The sequence below is a fragment of the Gordionus sp. m RMFG-2023 genome, chromosome 2, assembly GCF_954871325.1.
Source record: "Gordionus sp. m RMFG-2023 chromosome 2, tfGorSpeb1-WG-v2, whole genome shotgun sequence".
Classification (NCBI taxonomy): Eukaryota; Metazoa; Nematomorpha; class Gordioida; order Chordodea; family Parachordodidae; genus Gordionus; species Gordionus sp. m RMFG-2023.
The window spans coordinates 4498638-4526173 of record NC_088776.1 but is presented as its reverse complement, the minus strand read 5'-3'; the positions used below and the strand labels follow the sequence as shown (position 1 = coordinate 4526173).

At 26.3% G+C, this 27536-nt stretch overlaps 1 protein-coding gene across 1 annotated transcript; it reads right to left on the bottom strand.

Moving 5' to 3' along the window:
* Nucleotides 1–1458: 1458 nt before the first annotated feature.
* LOC135925155 (phosphoglycerate kinase-like) lies at nt 1459–14912 on the bottom strand. The gene is made up of 12 exons (XM_065460359.1): nt 14785–14912; nt 14659–14712; nt 14460–14612; nt 14210–14354; nt 13685–13788; nt 8971–9090; nt 7081–7195; nt 3440–3619; nt 3187–3263; nt 2947–3047; nt 2331–2429; nt 1459–1723 (listed from the first exon to the last, which is right to left on the bottom strand). Exons 1-12 carry the CDS (start codon nt 14847–14849, stop codon nt 1680–1682), a joined length of 1257 nt encoding a protein of 418 aa, XP_065316431.1. The 5' UTR covers nt 14850–14912; the 3' UTR covers nt 1459–1679.
* Between the last annotated feature and the right edge of the window lie 12624 nt (nt 14913–27536).

The window sequence follows — 27536 nt, the reverse complement described above, 5'->3', positions numbered from 1 at the left end:
CATCCCTTTATCGGTTTCAACCAAAAGTTAAATTTATTTTTTTCGGTGCTTCTTCCTGTTTTATGGATAATAGGATTTGTCGGAAATAGCTTCGGATTTTTTTTGGCCATGCAAGAAAAGCCTTACCCTAAAATCATACTCACGCGGTCCCTATTCGCGGTCAATATGCTTAACTCCGTAACTATGCTATTGTACCCAGTAATAAACGTCATAGGGGAGACTAGATCCACTAAATTCTGGATGGGTGCTTCCTGGAAAAAATACCTTGCGGACTATCATTTCCCTATCGCTAAATCGTTAGTTAATCTATCTTTCGGAATATACATTATTTTAACCATATCTAACATGATAGCCATAGTTTATCCCTACAAATACAAGCGTTGGTTCAGGACTCCCAGGATAATTTTAATGATTCTGCTGTGTTTACTATATCTAATTTTATGGTATCTACCGGCAAGATGGTGGTTTTATACCCAGTGGCATATTAACTTGTGTGGATTTAACGCGAACGAACGTACCTATATTCTCAAATTTTCGAGCTACGGTACAAGACGACAAAAGAAGGGTTGGATGGCTTATGACATCCTAAGAGAAATGTTCACCAAATTTTTACCCATCTTGGGGGTTATTATCGTCAGAATATGGTCCATTCGTAAGACAAAAAAGCAGGTTGATTGGAGATTACAAGGACCCGCTAACACACACGATCCGGCAAAATCATCCAACAAGATTTTTAAGTTTAAGAGAAACAAAGATGGCTCAAACCTTACCCAGAACATAAGTATTAAGCGAAAAGATTACGATGTTGATTATAAAATGATGATCATAATGGGACTCGAATTTGTGGTTTTCTTGTTACCAGTATCAATATTTTTAATATCCCGATACGTTTATAAGAATGTTTGGTCTGATTATAATACGGAGTTAGCGTTTACTGTATGCACATTAATGGAGTATCTATATATATCCCTCATCTTCTATTTGAACATTTTGATAAATCCTGGATATAGAGATAACTTTATTTTAACCTGCAAAGATTTCTGTAAGAAAAGAATTAGATGGTGTTAAAACGAAAGAACAGTAAAAATAAAAAAGAAGATTAATTGTCATACTAATTTTTGTAAATTATTCTTCTAATAAAAACTGAATGTTAGAAAATCAATAGAAATAATTTATTTATATTAGTATAAAATTCTAGTTTTAAAAAAAATTAATTAAGTGTAAGGTTATACGTAGTTCTATCAATAGTAGTAAAGAATATATATATATACTTATTTTATAAAAAAAAGTTGCATAAAATTTTTAATTTTATTTTTGGAATCAAATTTATAAGTTATTGCAAAGATAATATATTAAAATTTATATCTAACATTCTGTATAATGCGTGAATACAAATGAATTATAAAAATAGAATATTAATTAAAATCTAAAATACATATACTATATTTTTAAAACATATCCAACTCCAATCATAAAAGCGTATAAAGGAAAAGTATTAAAAGACGGTGATTTTTGCAATATATAATTGATAACAGGGATAGATTTAAACCAATTTCAATAAAATTAACTAATGGACAAATATTTGATTTTTTTAAAAATATTTAGACAGGAAAAATTAATAATTAAATATATATTTTTTTAAATCTAATATTTCGGGCAAATTTTCGTGAATATTGCGTTCATTTAGCTTCTGTCAAATAGGCGACGCCAGGTAAAGTCTTGCCTAAAAATAAATTATTTTTATAAATCTTTAAAAATAACAAATAACGATTAAATTAAATCTTAAAATCAGTTTTTCCAGTGGAAATTGCGAAATAACTATAGGTAAAGAAATATCGAATTGACTTTAAAAGTATTTTTATCAAATATTATCTTTTATAATCAATGTTTAATAACATATGCATATTTATAATAATTTACTTAATACAATCTGAATATATACTTTAAATACAATTGAATTAATGTCAATATCGACAGTATTTTATTCAACAGGGCAGAAGTAATTATAGATTCATTTTTTTTAAATTATTTTCTTAAATTTAAATTAGCGATTTAATTAAAGCTTATTGTAATAAAACAGTGTAAAAATAAGGTATAAATAAATTGCTTTTATTAGAAAGAAAGAAAATCCAAAATTATATTTGATAAAAAATACGGATTCAAAAAAATTTTAAACGATTCATTCAAATTTAGTTCATGTAATGGCAAAGGTCCCTTACATTCCTATTTCTTTCTAAAAAAAATTTTTAAACCCCCCCCCCTATAAAGATATCTGATTTAGATTTAGGAAAAAGTGAGTATATAGTATATAATTTAAAACTAAAAGTTACCTTCAAGTAATTCTAAGCTCGCGCCACCACCAGTACTAACATGACTAACTTTATCCTCAGTGTTCCATTTTGCGCAACACGTTGCCGTATCACCACCACCTAATAAATTATGTAATTTTATAAGTAATTAAAAAGATTTCAAAATTTTGTGTATTCATTTTAAATGTCTAAATTTTGTATAAAAGAAATGAGTTTTTTTTTTTAAAAAAAGTCTTCACATATTTTTTTGGGGCAAAAATCGAGATTCGTTTTATTTAACTTTAAAAAACTCCAAAAAATATCAATTTTTTTTTTCAAACTTTGATATAAATACTTATGGGTTCAGTATTAACTCGATTTTAGATTGGCTAAATTTCAATTTTTTTTATATTTCAAATAATAAATTTTGGTCTGATGTAATTCAGCTTTAATTATAAATATTCAAAATCACAAAAATCTAAAAGACTGCGCCATAAAGAGAACTCTAATAAGAGTGGGATATCCGGTAAAGGGGCTATAGATATCTAAGTTCAAAGGGGATAATACATTGAGTAGATTTTATAATTTTGATCTGACGATTATAGCAGGATTTTGAATTATACTAATCAGGTGATGAATTCAATATAATAAAATAAACCTATAATGGTTGTGGCCCCTTTTTTAGTGGCTTCCACAACTGCGTCCATGAGGTCTTTAGTCCCTTGAGAAAATTTATCCATCTCAAAAACACCCATCGGCCTAAAAAAAATAATAAGGTGTTATTTGCCAAAAAATGTATGTTCGTCAAGTAAAATATTGAATATTCTCCTAGAAAACAAATGGCAACAAAAACTATATATTCAACATTTGTATAAATAATCATTTATAATACACTCACCCGTTCCACACAATGGTTTTGGAGTTCAATACAACGTTTTTAAAGTTCTTTCTGGTTTCAGGACCTATGTCCAAACCCTAATTATTTTTTATATAAAAACGGATTTTAAAAAAAGCCATGTCTATCAATATCTCCCATTAATTAATAAGTCCAAATATGATTGGCGTAATAAATTTATTTTAATCCATCTTTTTTCTATCCCAATATTAAATTAATTAATCTCTAACTAACCATTCAATTACTCTTTACTCACCATCCAATTATTGGGTATGCCACTTTTGACGTCGACCGTTTTGGTCTGGGCATCGGCCGCGAATTTATCCGCTATGATAAAGTCCGTAGGCAAATGTAATTTAACGTTATTTTTAGCGGCTTTGGCCTTGATATCCGTAACTATCTTTGAACCTTCTTCGTCAAAAAGTGATGATCCAATCTTGCAATAAATCATATGAATATATTTGTTTAAATAATAAATGGGAATCTAACTTGAAGGTTGTTTAAGATAAACATAGTAGGGATTTTAAAAAAAATCATAAGGATATTATTAGTTGCCAGGGTAAAGTGGTTAAAATTATCGAGGTACCCAATACATGGACTTTGGGAATTAACTAAAAGGTATCATTTTGCTAAAGCTACCGCAGATAAAGGACTCAATTTTTAAAAAGGCTCCCAATATTTAGGCCAAAAAAGTATTATGCAAGATTGGAGATTTTTCTCATTGATGGCAAAAAAAGGTTTGGATCTATTAACGAAATCTATAGGCGTTTGTAATATTATTTTGGCCATATAAAGCCGGTTAACAACATCAAGCACAAGTATTTTGAAATACTAGCAAATTGTAACGAGATTCATTTATTTGTTCAAATTTCATACTTATTTTATTTTACATTTTAATTGATAATGATAAGAAAATATAGTTGTCAAAAGAATGAAAACAAAAATTATCTATTTATTATTTTTATTGGATGCAATTTCAAAGATTTAACTAAAAATTTTTTATAGATTTTATAAATAATTTATGATATCTATCAAACGCTAACGCACTCTACCGCTAAAGCTACTTGGCTAAAAATTGAGCTCGCTATTTGCTACCTTTTATGCTAATTTATAAAAGAAAATTTTAATTTAATTTTTTATATTGTATATCAAAATCTCTCTCTATCACAAATTAACATTTCAAATTCACACATGTAAAAAAAAAAAATTTACAAATCAATGTAATAAATTATAATTAAAAAAAAACAATTAGTTTTAAAAAATAATAGTATTTTAATTATTAATAATTAATAGCTATAGCATCGATGGTAAACGACCAATGCTAAGGATTTCAAAAAAAAAATAATAGTAACGGCAAGGCAGTGTTCCTCCTTGTAATTATGCGAATGTGCAGCAGAATAATAAAAATAATTCATGGCACTATCGGCTCAAATCGACCCGTTTAACAACACTAGGCGACTTGTATATTTATTCAACTTATTCCAGGATAAATTGTTGTAACTTCTTTTATTCAAATTATTTCACAAAAAAAAATATATATTATGATAAAATAACAAAAAATGAAAAACTTTTTTTTTATAAATTAAAAACAAAAATATTGTTGTATATATTATTTTTTAAAACATTATATAATAATTAATATTTTCGACAACATTATACAAAAAAAAAATCAAAAATTCCCTAAAAAAATATATAATGTTACAACACGCCCCTTTAAGGAACAAAAACCTAGGGCAAAAATGATACAATTTTCGAGTCATTATTAAAAAAATATATAATTACCAAATAATACAATATAATCTCTTACAATGTTTCGTCATTAATCGCTAATTCTTCCATTTCATTCTGCATAATTTCCTCAGGTGACGCCACATTACCCGTTGGAATAACCCTCTTGTCCCTCATTACCATTTTGAATATTATTCCTTCCCAACCTCACCACTTCAGGTCTCCTTGGGATCAGTCTATTGATACAAGTAAATGTATTGAATAAGAACCATCGCCTGGCCAAACAATGGCATGATCAATGGGTACGTCAGCAGACTGAGGATTGTATACCGAAGACGTCAATTAGACCTCAAACGTTGAGTGAAGTATTAGTGAGACAAATGAATTAGCGACATCAATGAGAAGACCCAGTTCTAATGTCAAATGTTTTAATTGCGGTGGGATAGGACACAAATCCATTGATTGTCCTAGCGCCCGAATTCAATCAACCCAATGGAGGCTCAATGAAATCAATGAGAATAGGTGGCAATTAAATGGACCACCGTGGAGGGTCATACGTATACTACCTAGAGGGACGGTTATGATGATGTCTGGAGAAATTGGGCAGCAAATGGATTCGCTGAGGATTAATATACCAAAAAGACATGAAGTGGTGAGGTTGGGAATAAATAATATTCAAAATGGTAATGAGGGACAAGCGGGTATTCCAACGGGTAATGTGGCGTCAACTGATGAAATAATGCAGAATGAAATGGAAGAATTAGCGATTAATGACGAAAAATTGTAAGATATTTTGTAGGGCTGTACCGATTCACATATTTTTCACCGATCCGATCCGATCCGTTATTTTCCGACATTGCTTCAAACCCGATCCGATATTTATATTGATTTTTAATCACCCCCGTTTGAACCAAATGTAATTAAGAAATAAATATTTTTTATGCAAAAAATCGAATTATGAATTTAATTTTTTTTTTCTACAATTAAGACTCTAATAAAAAATATATATTTAATAATATATCCATTTTATGTGTTGGTATGAATTATGAAATTGTAATATTTAATATATAAAATTATAATATATTAGATTTTTTTAATAAATATGTGAGCCTCCACATTTTCTGGAAATAAGCTTCTACGATATGGACTATCTATATCTCCTGCCGTACTTAAGGCAAGACTCAGATGATTCCGCAGATAACACATTTTGCAAAATTATCTTTGTCTTTTGTAAAATATTTCCATAATTCAGATACCATATTTTAAAAAAATCTTTTATTTAAAGTATAAATAAAAAAATTAGCGTTATTTAAAAAGATTTAAAATAAATAAAACTTTGGGTGTTCCCTTTATATTTTTATAACAAAAACTTTTAAAATACTATAAATCTATTTTAAAAATGAATTTAAAATTTAAAAAAATTATTTAGAAAATATTATAATAATGTAAAATAAATATACATAACATAAAATAACAAAAAAAAAGAAAAGTAAAAAGATCGGATCGGTTTTATGACAGGTATCGGCCCGATCCGATATTTTCGGAAAACGCTAAATATCGTTACAGATCCGATATTTAATATCGGCACAGCCCTATTATATTGTATTATTTGGTAATTATATTTTTTTTTTAATAATGAATGTAAAATTATATCGTTTTTGCCCAGGTTTTTGTTCCCTAAAAAAGGGGGCGTGTTGTAACATTATATATTTTTATATTTTTTTGGGGGGGATTATTGATTTTTTTTTGTGTAATGTTGTCGAAAATATTAATTATTATATAATGTTTCAAAAAATAATATATATATTTTTAAATATACTTATATTTTTGTTTTTAATTTATATAAAAAAAAAGTTTTTCGTTTTTTTGTAATTTTATCATAATATTATTTTTTCTTTCGTGATATAATTTGAATAAAAGAAGTTACAACAATTTATCCCGGAATAATTTGAATAAATATATAAGTCGCAACAAGTGTTGTTAAAAAGTCCGATTTGGGTTACGGCTCGATGAGATTTTAGCTAAACTAATATTAAGTAAGCATCGAAATTTGGCAAATAGAAGTTATCCAAGCATTTCTGCCAGCTATGAGTAAAATCTTTAGGCTTACACAATGTCATTTCGGTTATAATCTTAATCGCTAATTAAATATATAAGGTTATATTTCACTTGCATATTATCCAGAACTCTCAAGAATGTGTATGCCATACCTCCACCTATAATCATTTCGGTAACCTTGTCCAACAAGTTTTCGATCAATTGAATTTTGTCTTTAACTTTGGCTCTTTATATATGTATAAAAAAAATATATATATTTCAAATATTTCAAAAATTTCTTCTTTCAAAAAATAAAATATATTTATAATCGCACAAATATTCCCGATGCATTATTCCTTGGAATATTCCCATTATTCAAAGATCTTATCTTAACCAAGCTATGGAATAAGGGGAATAATTTATAGGATAAAATCGGGAGAAATGAGCGAGTCTCAATGTTATCGGACAAATACCGTGTTGGTATCAAGTGTGCCGATGATCGGGCAATCCTTATCGAGGGTATCAACAAGTTGGATCGAGTATTGGTGGTATTAGTGTGGTTAAACGGCTCAATTAGAGCCGATTTTTATAACCGGTTACCTCGATATGTTACCCAGAAAGATTTTACGCCAGCATGTAGATTCTGCTCATAGATTAGCAACGGCTTCGTTTTGAGCAGACTTTTTAAGAACGGCTAACTCAATATTTCATCAAAAAATATAAAGCAAGCCTGAAGATTTTGCTCATAGAAGGAACAAAGGTCTAGACATATATTATCCAAATCTCGAGGTTTAGGCAATATTTTTCTGGCTAAAATATTGAGTCTAGCCGTTTTAAAAAATAGGCTCAAAACGAGCCGTTTAACAACAAATACGTTGTATTGGCCGTGACCCCCCGAGAAAAATTATAAATTAGAAGTATGGATGATAACCATTTGTTTCGGCGAAATGGTGATTGGAATCGCGTGTTATTTTTAATCACACGTGCCATTTATTAATTTTATTAATTTCCGTTTCCCAAAATTAATAATAGCTGGGTGACAATATGTAACTAGAATACACATAATTTTTAATTTTTTTTCTTCTTAGATATTATAATATTTTATAAAATCATATTTCCAAAATAATTTTAATCGAGTCAGACTGGAACAAAAAATTTGTGTTCGGGCTCAGAGGTCTAGTAAAAAAAAAAAAATTTTAAGTCGGGTTTTGGTTGGGTTACAAGAAAAAGTTCTCATCATTTATAACAAGGGATATAAAAAACCCTATAAAACATTTAAAAAATCTAATTTTTTTCACATGTAAAAAACGAGAAAAAAACAGAACAAATTATTATATTTTATATGATTGTCACATTGAAAAATTTGCAATTAAAATAGACAGATAATATTTTCAATATGGATTGTAAGTTTAAAACAATTTCCAAAAACAGAAGAACCCTCCCCTCATCCTCTCCTCTCTACAGGTTAAAATCCCTAGAATTAATTTTAAGGTAAAGAACTATGAATAATTAATAAGTCCTAGTGGAATATTTTGAAAAAATTAAATTACTTAGGACCTTTTTGTAGTGCTGTTAAATGGCTCCAGTAAATGATTGCCTAAACCTAGAAATTTCGGTTATAGATGCTCAATTGTGACATCTATGACCAAAATCTTCGAGCTTGTGTAAGATTAATTAAAATAATCCATATTGACAAATTTAATTAGATTAGGATAAAACCAGATGACAAAAAAATCTTCTTGAAGAATCTGAAAATTTTTTTCCCATAATTTGAAGACCAAAAAAATGCTCAAATCTTTTTTTTTGTAAATCTTTTCGTAATTTTTCTATTTAAATAATTATTATCATAAAGAGAAAAAAATTTAAATCTTAATTTTTTTTGGATCTTAAAAACAAGCATTTACCTATTCTATTTATCATATATGGGAAAGGTTTTTTTATATAAGTCATTGGAAAGATGAATTTATTTATAATTAGACTTTATCTTTTTTTTTATCATCATAGAATAAAAACATTATTTACCCTCCTAAAATGGCTAAAAATGGTTTTTCTGGAGTTTCTAAGGCTTTCGAGAAATACTGAAGCTCCTTTTTCATCAAAAATCCTGCAGCTCTGACAGGCAGCTTGATACCCACCATGGAACTATAAGATAAAATATAATAATATTAATTATATATTACAGTGTATGCCAAATTTTTGGTTCCCACAATAAATCGCTAAGTTCAAAATAGCCAAATATTTTAGTACGTAATTTAAAACACCACAAGTAATATAATATTTTATATATAATAATAAAATATATAATAATAATATAATGTAATATAAGATAATATAAATTATATATAATAAGATAATATAAAATATATAATAATAATAATATAATATAAAATATATAAAATAAGAAAATATATAATAATAATATAATGTAATATAATGTAATATAATATAAATTATATATAATGATAATATAAGATATATAATAATAATAATATAATGTAATATAAAATATATAATAATAATATAATGTAATATAATATAAAATATATATAATATAAAATAAAATATATATAATAAGATAATATAAAATATATATAATAAGATAATATAAAATATATACATAATAAGATAATATAAAATATATATAATCTTGTCTTACTATAAATTTCCTGAATAAATTTTTTATCGTAATTAATTTAACTCTTACTCCTTCCTATAAATATCTGATATCGTAATATTTTATTTTTTTTAAAGGTATATATATATTCTTAAGTATATGTTACTCAGTTTTCTTACTAGAAATTTCCTGAATAATTTTTTTAATCGTAATTAATTTAACTCCTACTCCTTTAAAATATCCTAATATTTTATTTTTTTTAAGGTATATATTGATTTATAGGAATATATAATTAAAAAAAAATTTATATTGTACAATTTAATTAGAATAATTTGAATATATATTAACTGATTGAAAATTTACTAAAAATGAGATTTTGTCTAAAAAAGAAAATAAATTTAATATTTCTCTATCATACATAAACGTTAAATTGTCTATCTTATGATTTATTCTTTCATACGTCCGATTTGCTCGTCAAACAATTGATCCATTATGATATTTGTATTAGCTTTGTATCGTTCTAATTTTGATTTTCGATTAATATTTTTATTAGGACGTACACATTCGGATGTGCACTGCTTGTTTTTCTTTTTAGGGCATGATGGAACCCCTCGAGATGGTTATTTGTGCGGGGCCCATCTACATGATACCTAAAATAAATATTTAAAAATATTAGAATGATTGATTACAATTATTTTAAGTTTTTACACCTTGTCCATATAGTATGAGGGAATAAGGCAGTTTCACCAAGCCATGTATGGTCCATATACTCCATAAAACGAAGTAGGGATGGATTATTAGTTGCTATTGAGTAGCAAGAAACGAACCTCGGCCATATGCTCCTCCTTGCAAAATGGTAAAGTTGTCATCCGCCTAAAAACTAAATGGACATAAGAATCGTTTAGATAATCTCTAACTAAACCCAAAGCTTGACATTTCCGCCATAAAGCTTGAGAATAATGAAAGAAACATCCTAAATATTTTAAATTAAAATTTAGTATTTCATAAATTAACCTTTGATCACTATATTTGGGAATACAAATCGAAGAGCAGATATAGCTGCCGCCTCAAAATATGTTTGGCCAATTGAAGGATTGAAATAAATACCTTCACGGGTACAAAAATTTTTGACTATATGAAATAGTTGAATATATGTCTATCTTGATTTATCTGGAAGGAGAGCATATATAACTGGGATCATAACATTTTCATATATAACGTGTATGCTATAAAGCTGACAATATAATCTAGGAACTATGTAGAAAGTTCCGTCCATATAAATTGTCGTAGCAGATCCCAACAACTTTAACATATCACCAGTCCCTAAGACCAATATCCTATTATCATCGGTAGGAATATGGAATCTTTGAGATCTTGAAGATGTAGCATATGCTGGCGTTAAAACAACATCTTGAATGGAATGAGGCATGGAAGGCCTATATTTCTTAAGAATTCGTCGATAAGGCTTCTAATTGATATGAAAGGGGGGATTGCCTCAGAATAATTTTCGATATAATTTGTCTAATCATCTTATATCAATAGTTTTTTGATATATGTTCATCCTCGTTTCGGTAGGATTTTGGACAGTAGTTCTTTCAAGAACTTCTCTTGTTTTGAGGAGCTCAAAATACCCGACATAAGGTTGGTGTTCATGTACACCTGATGAAATGTAAATATGATCATATTTACATTTAGCAGAAAAGCCTGGTTTCCTGCAACGGTAATGCACAACATCCCTTCCATTCTATTCAAGATATTGTTTTAACGTCAGCATATGCTACATCTTCAAGATCTCAAAGATTCCATATTCCTACCGATGATAAAAGGATATTGGTCTTTGGGACTAGGGATATATGTTAAAGTTGTTGGGATCTGCTACGACAATTTATATGGACGGAACTTTCTACATAGTTCCTAGATTATATTGTCAGCTTTATAGCATACACGTTATGTATGAAAACGTTATGCTCCCAGTTAAATATGCTCTCCTTCCAGATAAATCAAGATAGACATATATTTAACTATTTCATATAGTCAAAAATTTATACCCTTGAAGGTATTTATTTCAATCCTCCAATTGGCCAAACAGATTTTGAGGCGGCAGCTATATCTGCTCTTCGATTTGTATTCCCAAATATAGTGATCAAAGGTTAATTTATGATATACTAAATTTTAATTTAAAATATTTAGGATGTTTCTTTCATTATTCTCAAGCTTTATGGTGGAAATGTCAAGCTTTGGGTTTAGTTAGAGATTATCTAAACGATTCTTATATCCATTTAGTTTTTAGGCGGATGATAACTTTATCATTTGACAAGGAGGAGCATATGGCCGAGGTTCGTTTATCTTGCTACTCAATAGCAACTAATAATCCATCCCTACTTCGTTTTATGGAGTATATGGACCATACTTGGCTTGGTGAAACTGCCTTATTCCCTCATACTATATGGACAAGGTATAAAAACTTAAAATAATTGTAATCAATCATTCTAATATTTTTAAATATTTATTTTAGGTATCATGTAGATGGGCCCCGCACAAATAACCATCTCGAGGGGTTCCATCATGCCCTAAAAAGAAAAACAAGCAGTGCACATCCAAATGTGTACGTCCTAATAAAAATATTAAGAAAATCAATTTGAACGATACAAAGCTAATACAAATACATAATGGATCAATTGTTTGACTTGCAAATCAGACGTATGAAAGAATAAATCATAAAATAGACAATTTAACGTCTATGTATGATAAAAAATTATAAATTTATTTTCTTTTTTAGACAAAATCTCATTTTTAGTAAATTTTCAATCAGTTAATATATATTCAAATTATTCTAATTAAATTGTACAATATAAATTTTGTTTTTTTTATTATATATTCCTATGAATCAATATATACCTTAAAAAAAATAAAATATTAAGATATTATATAGGAGTAGGAGTTAAATTAATTACGATAAAAAAATTTATTCAGGAAATTTCTAGTAAGATAACTGAGTAACATATACTTAAGAATAAATATATACCTTAAAAAAAAATATTACAATATCAGATATTTATATGAGTAAGAGTTAAATTAATTACGATAAAAAAATTTATTCAGGAAATTTCTAGTAAGATAACTGAGTAACATATACTTAAGAATATATATATATACCTTAAAAAATATATTATATTACGATATCAGATATTTATAGGAGTAAGAGTTAAATTAATTACGATAAAAAAATTTATTCAGGAAATTTCTAGTAAGACAACTGAGTAACATATACTTAAGAATATATATATACCTTAAAAAAAATATTATATTACGATATCAGATATTTATAGGAGTAAGAGTTAAATTAATTATGATAAAAAAATTTATTCAGGAAATTTATAGTAAGACAAGATTTTATATATTTTATATTATATTACATTATATATTATTACATATTTTCTTATTATATATATTTTATATTATTTTATCTTATTATATATATATTATATTATATTTTATATTATATTATATTATATTATTGTATATATATTTTATATTATCTTATTATATTACTAATTATATATTTTATTTTATATTATCTTATTATATATATTTTATATTATCTTATTATATATATTTTATATTATATTACACTTATAATAAGATTTTTATTTATTAGAATATAAAGTTATATTAATATTATAGTGTATTACATTATTAGTATTATATTATATTAGTGTTATGTTATTTTTATATATTTTATATTACATTATATTAATATTATATATTTTATATTATCATTATATATTATATTATCATTATTTATTTTATATTTTCTTATTATATATATTTTATATTACATTATATTACATTATTATTATATATTTTATATTATCTTATTAGATACATTTTATATTCTATATATTTTATTTTAAATTATTATATATATTTTATATTATATTACATTATATTATTATTATATTTATATATTTTATATTACATTATATAATAATTATATATTTTCTTATTTTATATATTTTATATTATATTATTATTATATATTTTATATTATCTACTTTATCAGCTTTAAAAAAAATTAAAATAAAAACGATCATTAAATAATGTGGTAAAAAGCAAACTAACCTATGAGCTCTGTGGGCAGTTCCAAAGGCATCATTAATAAAAACGTCACCTAACTTAGATAAAGAAGCACTGAATTTTTCTGTGGCTTCTTTGCTTGCTTTGACCTTAGTTATTTTTATTGTAAATGTAAATCAGATTATGTAAAATTAATTTTTGCTATTTCTGTTAATTTTTATGTATTGGTCTGCAGAATTATCAGGCAATTGTCAATATAGAAAATAGTTTCTGTATTTTGTTTTTTAAAGGAAATAAGAAAAACTAATAAATGTAGAAATTAAAACACCTCATAATTATATAAGTTATGAGTAATTAAATTTCAAAAAATTTGGCCTGGCCCTGATTTTTTTTTATTAAAATTTTTAGGAGACACTTTTTAATTTCAACTAAAAGGTCTCTGATATATATTTGGTTAATTCAAAAAAATTACATTTATCATGTTGTTTTCATCAATAAATTATTCTAAATATGTATTTGATTTGAACAATTTTAAATATAATACCTATTAGTTGTAAAAAAATCCAATACTTTATTTCCATTGACATCTAATCCCTTGCCCTCTTCTTCAACATGAAACCTTAAATTTTCTAATAGGATAACAGAACCAGGTTTAGGATCAGCACAAGCTTTTTCAACTTCTGGCCCAACACATTCATGCAAAAATGTTACTTTCCTTAATTTATATAATAAAAAATAGGATTGTTATTTCATATTAATTTTATATATAATTAAAGGATTAACTATTTTGAGTTATTATAAAATTTTATAATTAACTTACACTCCTAAAAGCGTCTCTAATTGTTTAGCAATTGGTTCTAATGAAAACTTTGGATTTGGGACACCATCAGGTCTACCCAAATGACTCATTAATACTATTGACTTTGCCCCTTTATCAATGGCATATTTTATAGAGGGTATGGCAGCAACAATTCTTAAAAATTAATTCTTAAAATTTTAGAATATACTAATAGAAATACCTTTGATCATTCGTAATTTTTCCACTATCGTCTTGGGGAACATTGAAATCCACTCTGTATATTAAAATTAAAATATAAAAATTTTAAATTATTATTTTAAATAACAAGGGAATTAATTTTTCATACCTCATCAAAACTCTTTTTCCTTTTAAATCTACATGATCTATACATGATTTGTTTTTTAAAGACATTCTGCAAAGGGCAAATAAAAGAAATATTTAAATTTAAGCGTATGAGTGCGATAAAATCTTGATATCAAATGGTAGAAAATCACGTGATGCTTTATTTTTGAATGATTTTTGAATTTTTTTTACATATTTGAAAATAATAGAACATGGTATTTCTGTTATATCATCCAATATGTTTTTATTTATTTATACTTTTCACACTAGACAGATAAAGGCCATGTGCAAATGCCCATGAGAAATATACACCAGAGTTACCCTATTTTTGGTATTTATATACATTCTGTAATTTCTGTATCTCGAGACTTAGGCAATATTTTTCTGGCTGAAATATTGTTAGCCGTTTTTAAAAATAGGCTCAAAACGAGCCGTTTATAAACACAAGATGTAGAGTGGTGCAGGGGGGGAGGGTATAAATTTCTTTATTGAGAACTTGGGTGGTGGGGGATAGTATATGAGAATCTTTGATGCTATAGCTTTAAAAGCAAACTATAAAATCATTTTTTTCATGAAATTCTTTTTAAGATTATATCTTTCTGAAAACTATAAATAACATTTATATACACATGTTCACCCCCCCCCTCCTCACCACTCCCTTCTATTTATCCAGAATAATTTATATAAATATGGGCAAGAATAATAATGCCACAACGCAAAGGAAGTATTCCTTCCTATATTGGTAGGGTTTATATCCAAGAATCAAATTATTCAAATCTATATAATGTTGTTATTAAAAATTTATGAAATCGAAAGCAAATTATTATCAAACTATTACATGCTTTCCTTTCTATTTTATCAATGAGAGAAAATTTATTGGAGACAAATCCTCCTCGCCATTCTCCTCCTCCCCTTGTTGGCAGGGAGTAAAGCAAGATATCAAAAAGATTTAAAACTTTTATTAAATAAATATATTTTTATAATATTTGACTATATTAAACTGAAAAACTATAATAAATTTATCCTTTATATATAGAAAAAACTATTAAATAGAAACTATTAAGTAAAGTTTATATAAATTGTGTAAATTAAATGAATGCGACATTCAAAAATTTGCGCTATATAATAACCAGTATAATAAAATAATAATCCATGTTTAACATTCCACTCTCTAAAGGAACCCCGCCTAGGTTCTCTTTAGACGTAAATCTTTTGTTTTCATGGAGTTTCCCATCTATTTTGATCATAAAATCTGTCATAGTTTCGTCTTGAAAAATGATAGTTATATTGGTTGTTATATCTTTGGTTGCTATAATATGGTCGAGTCTGCCATGGTTGTCTAAACTGATGTTTGTAATTATTATCATAAAATCTGTTGTTCTCAACATATGGCATCATCTGGGTATTGTCATATCTAGTATTAGTTGATTTTTGTTCGCAAACTTTCTTATCTTGTCTTACTTCCTCCAAATCTTTGAAAAACGGTTTAGTTGTTCATACGATTAGACTTTGTCATCCTTCTGTTAATTATTATCATTGTTTGTTATTAAATATATATGCGAAGATTTAGAATAATTTTAGAATATAGGTTTTATTGAATAACGTCGTAATAAAATAAGAATCGTCGAATAATCGAAATAGAATTAATTTAATGAATATCGAATTTGATTAAGAATAATTGAAGTAGAATGAATTAATCAAATATTGAGTAATCGAAATAAGATGAATGATTGGTCGCGTTATATTTTATTTTTATTTTATATTATATACATTGCGTTTTAAATAATAGCGTTTTTCGTTTCTCAATTTCGCGTTTTAAATAATAGCGTTTTTCGTTTCTCAATTTCGCGTTTTATATAATAGATTTCGTAATATAGCATTTATTTTTAATTTCGCGTTTTTTATAATATATCATTTTATATTTATTTTTAATTACGCGTTTTATATAATAAATTTTAACAATATTAAATTTCAATTTAATCATCAATTTTTTTTAAATATCTTTAATTGTAGCGTTTTATATAATAATTTTTTTTTATTAATATTAAATTTCAGTTATTTTTATTTTTTAAATTTTAAATTTTCCTTTGTGTTTCAATATAAACAACTTTTTCATATCATAAATTATCTTTAAGTTGTTCTTTCTAAAAAGAATATATGATTTCCATATCATATTCTTAAAAACCTTTTTATCATCAAGATGTTTAACTTTCACCTTGCCTCTCTTAGTATTAATTGTTTTACATTTCTTTATTTCAACAGTTTTTTTAAATTTTTTATCAATTTTTAAAAGTTTTTATTTCATTATTTTTTTAATATTTATATCCTTATTTTCGTTAAATTTTATTTCCTTATTTTCTATAATCACAAATGTTTCAAATTTTATTATATAATTTATCTCTTTTATTTTATAATAATCTCTTTCATTTTGAATATATGGTTCTAATTCAATATTTTTCAATTTTTTGTTACTAAGAGATTTAAAATTACAATAATAATTTCTTTTATTACAATGTGTTTCTTTATCATATTTATTGTTATGACTTCTAAAGTTGTTAGTTTTATAATTTTTGTAGTTTCTATAATTACAATTTACATAATATCTAAAATTGCAATTTTTATTATAATTAATATCATATCTTTTAACAAAGTTTTGTCCAAAGTTGTTTTTAAAATGCTCATAATCATTATATTTTTTTGTTATAATTATATTTCTATTATTATTATAATAACCTATCACTAGTATCATAATTTTTTTTAGACTGAATTTTGTCAATATGAAATCTATAATGATCTGGGAATTGAATTAAATACGACCTATTTACGTAATATTTTTTAATTGTAGCTAAGAATTTATCTTTAGGCAATTTAGTTAATTCCCACATTTGGTCATTATCCCAGAAATCAAAAATACGAAAAATATCAATGGGTAGGTCATCAAGAAATTTAACTGTTAATTCATTATTAAGTAAATATTTTTCAAGGTTATGTAAGTATTCATATATGTTCATTATGACTGATTTATATTTAATTTATTAAGTTATATTGAAATTTTATAATAACTTTTCTTTTTTTAATTGGATTAAATCATCATTGGTTGTACTACATAGAATTCATAACCTATTGTCTAACTATCATATTGGTTCATGTAAGTTCATATACCCAATTTTAATAATCTCCATTTATAACAACTCCATTATCCATGATAGCTTCGTCTAGTTTGATATCTAGTTTAACAATTTTCCTCAATGTTGATTTATCCATTTGATCTAAATTATATTTTGTGGAAAAAAATAAATTTAAAAGATTTTAAAATTGTAAATTCCGCTGCCACCATGATAAGGTTAGCAGGGAGTGAAGCAAGATAAAACAAAAAGATTTAAAACTTTTATTAAATAAATGTATTTTTAAAATATTTGACTATATTAAACTGAAAAACTATAATAAATTTATCCTTTATATATATATAAAAAAACTATTAAATAATTAAATGAAACTATTAAGTATAATAAAAATTGTGTAAATTAAATGAATGCGACATACACTAATTTGCGCTATATAATAACCAGTAAATAATAATCAAAAATGATTTTGAGATCTTCTGGTAGATATTCTTTAAGCCATTACACTATAGCAAATCTAAAAATATAAAATATTATTTAAATTATATGAGACTATATCAAATCTCTATAATATTATAAAATCAAAATTATTTTAACAGAATAACTTTGGATAGGAACATCAAATAAACATTCTTTGGTTTTAATCTTTTTTGGTAATCAATTAGTTTTTATAATAGTTATCTCAAAATTAGACCTGACTCCTGAGCCTGTGGTATTTTTACTTTTTATTCGTATGCTTTTTATTGAAAATTTGAATTTAATTTCTTTATTAAATATTTTTTTCTATATTTTCTACAAATTACATTTTTAATAAATATTACATTTGATATAATCGACTGTGCTTTTATAATTTATGAAATTTAACCATTTTGATAAGGCTATCTAATTAAGATTTTATAGAAAAAAAAATTATATAGATTGGGTAATTTTAAAATTCATTAATTCTCAGTTGAGGATACTCTCTTGGTGGGTTTCTGCAACACTAGCTCAGAGGAATTTAGGCCCTGCTAATGAGTTCCCTACTATATTCATGCACCATAATATATTAGTAAAAAAAACAATTAATTGCAAAGATATTGGGTTTATGACTAATTATTATTATGTAATCAAATAAATCCAAAATTAATAATGTCAATAAATAGTGCATTCCTATATCCATTTGTTATTTCAACTATAAGATCAAATGTCTCCTTAAAATAGTGTAGAAAATTTGTTAACTACTTTCAATTACCATTTATAGGTATAAACTTCACAAAGAATTATTTAGCAAAATGTTATTAACCCCCTTAAAAGCATAAGAATCCATAATAAAAAACATCATGGAAAAATAACTAATCTCAAATTTAACTCCAATTCTTAGCATCAAGTCACTCTTCCCTGCAATAAAGGTGACATAGGGTTACGATAACCCATAGCCTTATCAATTAGTGGTTTCATCTCGTCCAGATTGGGAAGCTTAAAAATAATAACTGATCACCTGTCCTTGACAGATGCACTGCTTGACGTAGCCTATATTATATGCTAAGCCTCAGTCGGAGATTAATGTCAACCACCAGCCTCCCATAAACAAAAGGATTGCAAGGTGGTCCGTTGATAATCTCTTTTAAACCCTGTTATCTAAAGATCTTACCCTATTAGCATCCCACAACGAAGGTTCAGGACATGAATACTTGGACGCCATCTCTTCTAAAAATCTTGAACTCGAATTTTCAAATCAAGAATTCAGTTTTGCTGTAGTCATTTGTTTAAATGTGACAGCCTCAGTTTCATATAAGTGCACCAAGTGCAATAAGCCAGTAAGTCAAACTGGTTATCATTGCCTCCAATGCATCTTTAGCAGTGGACGCTCAATCCAGCTTAACAGATGCAATGCTCTCATAAAACGAGCTTTACAGTCCGCAAACTTTCCTGCCACTTTAATACCCCCAGGTAACTTTATGAATGGAAGACGACCATATGGAATTACACAAATTCCTTGGGAGAATGGCCTATTTCTAGCGTGGGATAAGTGCACCAAGTGCAATAAGCCAGTAAGTCAAACTGGTTATCATTGCCTCCAATGCATCTTTAGCAGTGGACGCTCAATCCAGCTTAACAGATGCAATGCTCTCATAAAACGAGCTTTACAGTCCGCAAACTTTCCTGCCACTTTAATACCCCCAGGTAACTTTATGAATGGAAGACGACCATATGGAATTACACAAATTCCTTGGGAGAATGGCCTATTTCTAGCGTGGGATTTCTCTTGCGTTGACCCCCTCTCACCCTCCAACATCAATAAGGACATGAAGATTTTAAAACGAATAAATATGTGGATATTCCTGATGAGTATAAATTCGTACCAGTTGTCACAACCTTAACATTTTTTGGAAGTCAAGCTTTTAACCTAATTAAAAAGATTGGCAGAACCTTAATAACTAAATCAGGAGACCCAAAAGAAGGCGTCTACAGCGTCAACGCATAGGAATTCAGATTATAAAATCTAACGACATGCTTCATGGGTTCATTCCCCGAGGAGCCTGATTAATCTAGATTTTCTTCTTCATCCCTAAATTATTTAGAATATTCTCTCTCCCCCCCCCCCTTCTTTCTCGTATAATCATTTCCATTAATTATAAATGTAATATTTTATTAGATTACATAAATTATGAAAGTTTCATCGGTGAGATTGAGCAATTATATTATTTATCATCACCCAAACTTTTAGATGATACCTTATTAATAATATCTCAATTTTCAACAAATAGCCGAAAAAATATTCTAAGCGTTTATAAATTTAAATTATTATATATTATTTCTAAATAAATAGATAAAATGATAATAATTATCTCATTTCTTTTAAAATAAATTTGAATATTATTAATAATTAAACCTTAAAAAATAACTACTTCAAAAATAAATTAGAACCTATTAAATTCATAATTTTAATTGCTATTACACTAACTAAGGTTAGAAATTAGGCGATCTCTTTTCAATCAAAAAAAAAATATTTGCTTCATTTAATATGACTCAATTTACATATTTTTTTTAAAATATACATTTTTGGGATCACGTACATTTCAAGATGTATGCTTGAGGAAACTGATAGTAATGTGCCTGATTGGATAATTTCCTAATGATTTTAGCCAGAAGCTTATAGATTAGAGATATCTACCTCATTTAATTAAAGGAGCCTAATAATCTCCAAGACTGAATAGATTTTGTTCTTGTTATTAACATTTCAAAATTATCGTTGTTTTGACTAACGTTTAAAATTGCTTTTGCTACGATTGGCCAATTGCAATCCCTGCAAAGATAATGTTTTGGTTTTGGTTTTTTACTAAGCCCTGTTTAAACATTTAGAGCATAAATTGACCCAACTTAGCCTTGCTTTTACTGGCCCATATGTTATTAATATCACGAAATACCCTTTTAGCATATTTAGGTTTCAGCAAATTTTTGAATTTTTTATCAATATTCTCCATAAAAAATAATAATATTATACAATCTACAATTATAATATCTTCAAGATTCTCTTTTTTGTCAGATTATCTTTTAATAAGGAGAAAAGAATAAATAATATGCAAAAATATCTTAAAATAATCAATAAAATATACACCCTATAATTTTCTCCGATCTAAATATATATTCAAAAATATAAACCTAAAAAATATATAAAATATTCTCTAAAGTCCCATCCATAGGATTTCAATAATGTATTTGTTTTTGATAATCACCATGTTTATGTCCCCCGTGATGGCTCCCGTCATGATCGCCATCATCATCATTGTAAACATCATCAATAGGTAGAACGAACAGTGATAGGAATTCCATCTCCATTTTAAACGTTACCGAATTGACAAAAAATTTTGCAAAGACGTGGGCATGCTTCAGATACTTTGCACAAAAGACATTTACATACTGGCAGTTATAGCAAAGAGGCGGGCATGTACGAGGTTTACAAGAGCAATACGGGTCATGGTCTCGTTCTATTGTCGGGAAAGGGTCGGGGAAAAATATTAAATATTTTAATAATTTTTATTGCTTACTGACTGTGGCTTCCTTAGACTATCTAACACGATTTAAAAAGTGCGCTAAAATTTATTGTAATCTTCAATATTTCATCTATATATATTATTTCTTTTGCTTGAACGTCCTTGGACTAATATTATGGTTGTTATGACACATAATAGAAGAAAAAAAGCGCGATTGGCTATAATATTCATTCTTAATTTTGGTAAAATAATTTTATAAAACTCCTAAAAAAATATCATACTCTTTTTATATACTTATCAAAGGTTTTTGCTGGTTAATTGGAAAATAAATTATTTATTAATTTTGATGATTTGAATATATTTTAAAATAAATTAATTGACAAAAAAATAAAATTTCAAATTAGATTTTTGTCAATTTGTCAAAAAAATTTTTTTTTAAAGCTAAAATTAAAAGAAAGAGATAGAGAGAGGTTTGGCTAAAAAATAAAATAAACAATTAATTTCTTTAATTTTTGTTGAACCAGTTCCCACGGAAAGGTAGCTCCTGTATGTTAAGATAAAGATTATGGTTAATTTGGCTTACCAAAATTGTTGTTATCCGCTAAAATATTCACGGCTGTTTTAAATAACTGGTTATATCGGGCTTAGATAATAATATTTTGTCTAAGTTCTTAATCGGATTATTTTTAAAAATTGGCCCAAATCGAGCTGTTTATCAACACAGCACAATAATTATCAAATTTTATAAAAATTTAATAAGAACCTTTTACATTTTAATAAATATTTCCGGATCGGTATCAATCTGCTTCCTTACATTTGATTATATATATATATCAAGCCTTGAGTAACCACTTGATTAGCTTCAGAAAATCCTTGTTTTTTAAAATTTGCACAGATCTATATCAGAGACCTTCAAAAGATAAAAATATTGTGATTGTTACCATAATAAATAAAATAATTATAATTGAAATAAGTACGATTCAAACGTTATCATTAAGCGCCTATATAATGTTATACACAAACTCCACATGAAAATGATAAAATATGAATGGATGATGATTTATTATTGGATAAAAATAAAACGGGATAGGAAGAAATTTACAAGCAAGACATGTTTTTTGAATAAATATTTAAAATTTATTTTAAAAATATAAATAAAAATATAAAAATAATCAATTATAAATAAAAATATAAAAATAATCAATTATAAAAAAAAATTTTTTAATTTAATTTAGAGGGCCGAAATTTTTTACAGCCCGTCGAGGAGACGTTGATTCTATTCTAGACCCAGACCACATGGAACCATTTTTGCCCCTCACCCGCCACGATGAGGCTGAAGGTATGATTTAAGGGGGTTTTAGTAAAATCTATAAGCGCAATAATGTAATTTTTCATATCGACCCTTGTTTATTTCCAAATAAGAGCTAGGATGCTAAATTTGTACACTGTTTTAGTTAACGCATAACTTAGTTTTCATATAAAATTTTATCAAAATTTTGAAGGAGTCCCGCAAAATCATGTTTCTATGAATTGATTTGACTGGAATGACTTTATATTTTAGATTGAATCTTTTATATAAAAGATATGCAATAATCTTAATTCAAATAAATAGGTATTATCTACTAATAAATAGTGTACTTTATTTCTAAAAGCTATATTTATTCAAAATTTTTAATAATAAAAATATTTATTATGCAATTTGCGTATAATTAAATATTAGTGCATATGTTTTAAAAAGTATATCTCTACACACCTAGTTAACATTTGAGAACCGTTTTCTGTTTTTTAAATTAAAATATCTAACATAGAACAATAAAGAATGCAGGAAAAATCAAAGCCTATTTATGCAAAAATTTAAGGGCCCATCAAGATTTCTTTAAATTTTCTTCATAAAGAGTTGAGAGTAATCATTAAAGGCAATCAAATGGGAAAAATAAGGCATTGAGGCAAGGAAATATGTTTACTAAAGAGCTTAAATGGAGATTTTGAACATAAAGAATAATATAGTTTCTTACATGAGCTTTCATATATCTCGCAAAATCCTTATCAGTTAACGGAATATTCACAAGAGTGGTATTAAAGATAGAGGAAATTCCTATAGCCAATAATTCGTGTTTCATGCTCCTCAAAAAATTGGCTAACGCGTTTGTCTCCATATATATTAATAAAACATAAGGGTAATAATTATTATTAGAATGGGAATTTTATTCATTCTCTGTTGTTATATAAACTTTAAATTTATAATTTATTAGTAATATTTTTTTGATTGAATAAACAGATTCAAATTCTTTCTTTCTTTCTTTCTTTCTTTCTTTCTTTATTTCTTTCTTTCTTTCTTTCTTTCTTTCTTTCTTTCTTTCTTTCTTTCTTTCTTTCTTTCTTTCTTTCTTTCTTTCTTTCTTTCTTTCTTTCTTTCTTTCTTTCTTTCTTTCTTTCTTTCTTTCTTTCTTTCTTTCTTTCTTTCTTTCTTTCTTTCTTTCTTTCTTTCTTTCTTTCTTTCTTTCTTTCTTTCTTTCTTTCTTTCTTTCTTTCTTTCTTTCTTTCTTTCTTTCTTTCTTTCTTTCTTTCTTTCTTTCTTTCTTTCTTTCTTTCTTTCTTTCTTTCTTTCTTTCTTTCTTTCTTTCTTTCTTTCTTTCTTTCTTTCTTTATTTTTCTTTCTTTCTTTCTTTCTTTCTTTCTTTCTTTCTATTTTAATTTTCCAAATCTTTTTTTAAAAATAAAAAGTGCAAGTTTTATATGTAAACAATATAACCTGAGATAACAAACCAATCACGTAAATTCTTGCGAGACTAATGAGGTTCGAGAACGAGGATCAAACTTGACCAATCGTGGAACTTCTTGAGTTAACATCTAGATTTTCGACAAATACACAAATTATAATGACCTTGATATATTATTTATAAGTAGATTTTTATTAATTATACTATATATATGTAAAGGACAGAGTGTGTTTTAAATATGGAAAAATTTATTTTATATATTTGTAAGTGGTCGTTACTCAAATTTGATATTTTGATTGATAATAGTGTCCACTTCGTTAATATATTGAGCTGATGTTGTGGTCGGGGGTTCGAGTGGACGGATTAATTTTTAATCGTAGATTTTGAGTGACTAGAGCTTGAAATTAGTTGACGTGGATCAGTCTTGCTGTTAATTTAACCAAGAAAAACAATAAGGAAAAATAAACTTAGAATATAGCGTGATTGGCATTTTGTTCTAATTTAAATGAATAAATAGAGAAAAGACGTTAATTCGATATACAGATTCCCAATATTATTATTAAAGACTTTATCAAATTGTTTATGTTTTTAGTTTAAGAACGCCATATTCCATTAAATTATGACCCTTCTCCTAGAAACATTGCCTAAATGATACGTGCTTGCTATAAAAAAAAGGAATGTTGCCTTTATTTGGTTTGGCAAACAAGCTTAACCAGCAAAGCTATATCGTTCATTAGGAGGAATTTGATTCCTCATCATCGGTCACAATATTTCTATTGAATAAGAATCGTTGTGAAGACATTTGTTATAATTTTTGAAATAATCATCTGTCATAATTTTGTTGACAGAGATTTGGAGACGGGGCAGCAAATGATTCGAAGTGTTGCTAAGTGAGCCCTGTGTAATTTGGATTAGACTTCGAGTCATTGGAGAGCCGTAGGAGATATCCGGATAAAGGAAACCCTGTTATTGACTAGAAGGCCGTCTAAAATGATCTAAATTTTAATATTTAATTGGTTTTATTTATTTTAAGCAATGTGGTTATTGGATTATCAATGAGGTAGGTAGGGGTAATCGTTTGTACATAATGGTTTTCTCATTTATATTAATAGGAGCAAAGTCAAGGTGAGGCTGAAGTAAGCCCGTTATAAATATAAAATCCGACTTTTTTCAGTTAGTTTAAATAATCTTAAAAACTATATTCATTATAAAAAAAAATTGATTTATTTAAGAAAAGATAGCAATTTCCTAACAAACCTTATAGATTTATTTTAATGGTTGTTGTTGTAATATGTAAATTTACTTTGAAATAAAGTCGAGAAAAAAGAAGTAATATTCAAATCGACTGTTAAACAGAAAAACGAAACGAATTATTCTATAATATGAGTACGATGTAAATGAATAGGATATTCTATAATCGAGGATATTTTACCTGAAAAATATTATTATTATTGTGCGAACTTAATTTTTAATCTTTTAATTTTAATTTTTTTATTTTAGTTATGATAATGTAATTACAATTTATATTAATTAATAAAGTATTTATACTAATTATTTGTATTCTCTAAATTCTCTCAACTACATTATTTGACTGTTATATATTCAAAACGTCTTGTATACACGGTCTTAAGCTATGTCTTCCCAAGCCAAGCAATTAAAAAAAAATTTGCCAGAGAGAGCATTTTGTAAAAATAAATTTTTTTTTATTGATGCGCTTAATAAAATGCGCAGAAATATTTGCTGACACTTACATCTGTTTATATCGTTTACAAAAATTTGCGAATATGCTAATTTTAATTGCTAGCGAATACCAAGGGGTTTAACCATGAGATTAGGTAAACTCATTGGGATTTTATGTGCTTTGATATTTTCTAGTGTTGTTAAGGTAACTGGGATTATTTTTTACAAAACAAAAAAAAATAACTGAAACTAGAGTTACATGTGAAACAATTGTAACTTGCTAATTAAGCTTCAACTGTTAATGGCTAAATAGCCATTATGATTGATATTCCATTTTTAATTACAGAATATGATTACAAGCTGACATAGTGAAAATATAATCTATATATATATTAATTAAAATAGCACTCATTTAATAAAAATTTAGAAAGTCAATTTTTAAATAATAAAATCAAATCCTATATATAATACTATAGAATTATAAAAGAAATCGTTCAGGGGACTATAAAAAAAATTTATTTTTAGTTCATGGGGAGATTATTGTTTCAGGGGGCTCGAACTGATATATATTGGATAAATTTATCAAATAAAAATATCATTATTAATATTAACAGTATATTAAATAATTGAGGGAAAATTGAAAGTTAATAGTTTAATTCGGATTTTAGATTGAATATTTATTCTTTTAAATTTAATAAAACATCTAAAATGTATTTAAAAAATTAAAAATTAATATTGTATAGCCTTATCTGTTATCTTTTGCAAGTTAAATAGTTAAAGATACAGATTTTCATTTAAACAAAAAAGGTGGCAAGAAATTATTTTCAAAATGCACGAAAAGATAAAAGATATAAATATTTGCGATACTGCCCTTCCCCGGAAATGAGTTTGTATAATTGACGAATACAATCAATATATTATTTTTTTTAGGAAATCTGAGTGTGAACCCTGATCCCTCATGTTTCTGCTGAACCCAACTCCGACGAACCCCTTATAAAAGTGGAGGGTTTAAGGGTAAAAATATTCAAAACTTCTTAAATAAAAAAAGTTCGCATTTTTCAAAATAGTTTTTTTTAACCTCCATTTTACAGGTCAAATTTTATTATGAAATATAATTTATTTTGTTAATAATATCATAGAAATACGTTGCTTGTTTTATTTTTATATCAATTTTAGAAAGTAAAATATTTACGGGTACAAGAACATACAATCGTGAAAGTAAAACAAAATCCAGTTCTTCTATATAAAATTCAATTTTTT

Coding starts and splice junctions, on each gene's coding strand:
- LOC135925155 (XM_065460359.1), bottom strand. CDS start 14,849: ATGTCTTTAAAAAACAAATCATGTATAGATCATGTAGATTTAAAAGGA. Junction 3,620..7,080: donor GAGTTCTGGATAATATGCAA/GTGAAATATAAC, acceptor ATTTATTGCAAG/ATTGGATCATCACTTTTTGA. Junction 1,724..2,330: donor GAGCTTAGAATTACTTGAAG/GTAACTTTTAGT, acceptor ATTTATTTTTAG/GCAAGACTTTACCTGGCGTC.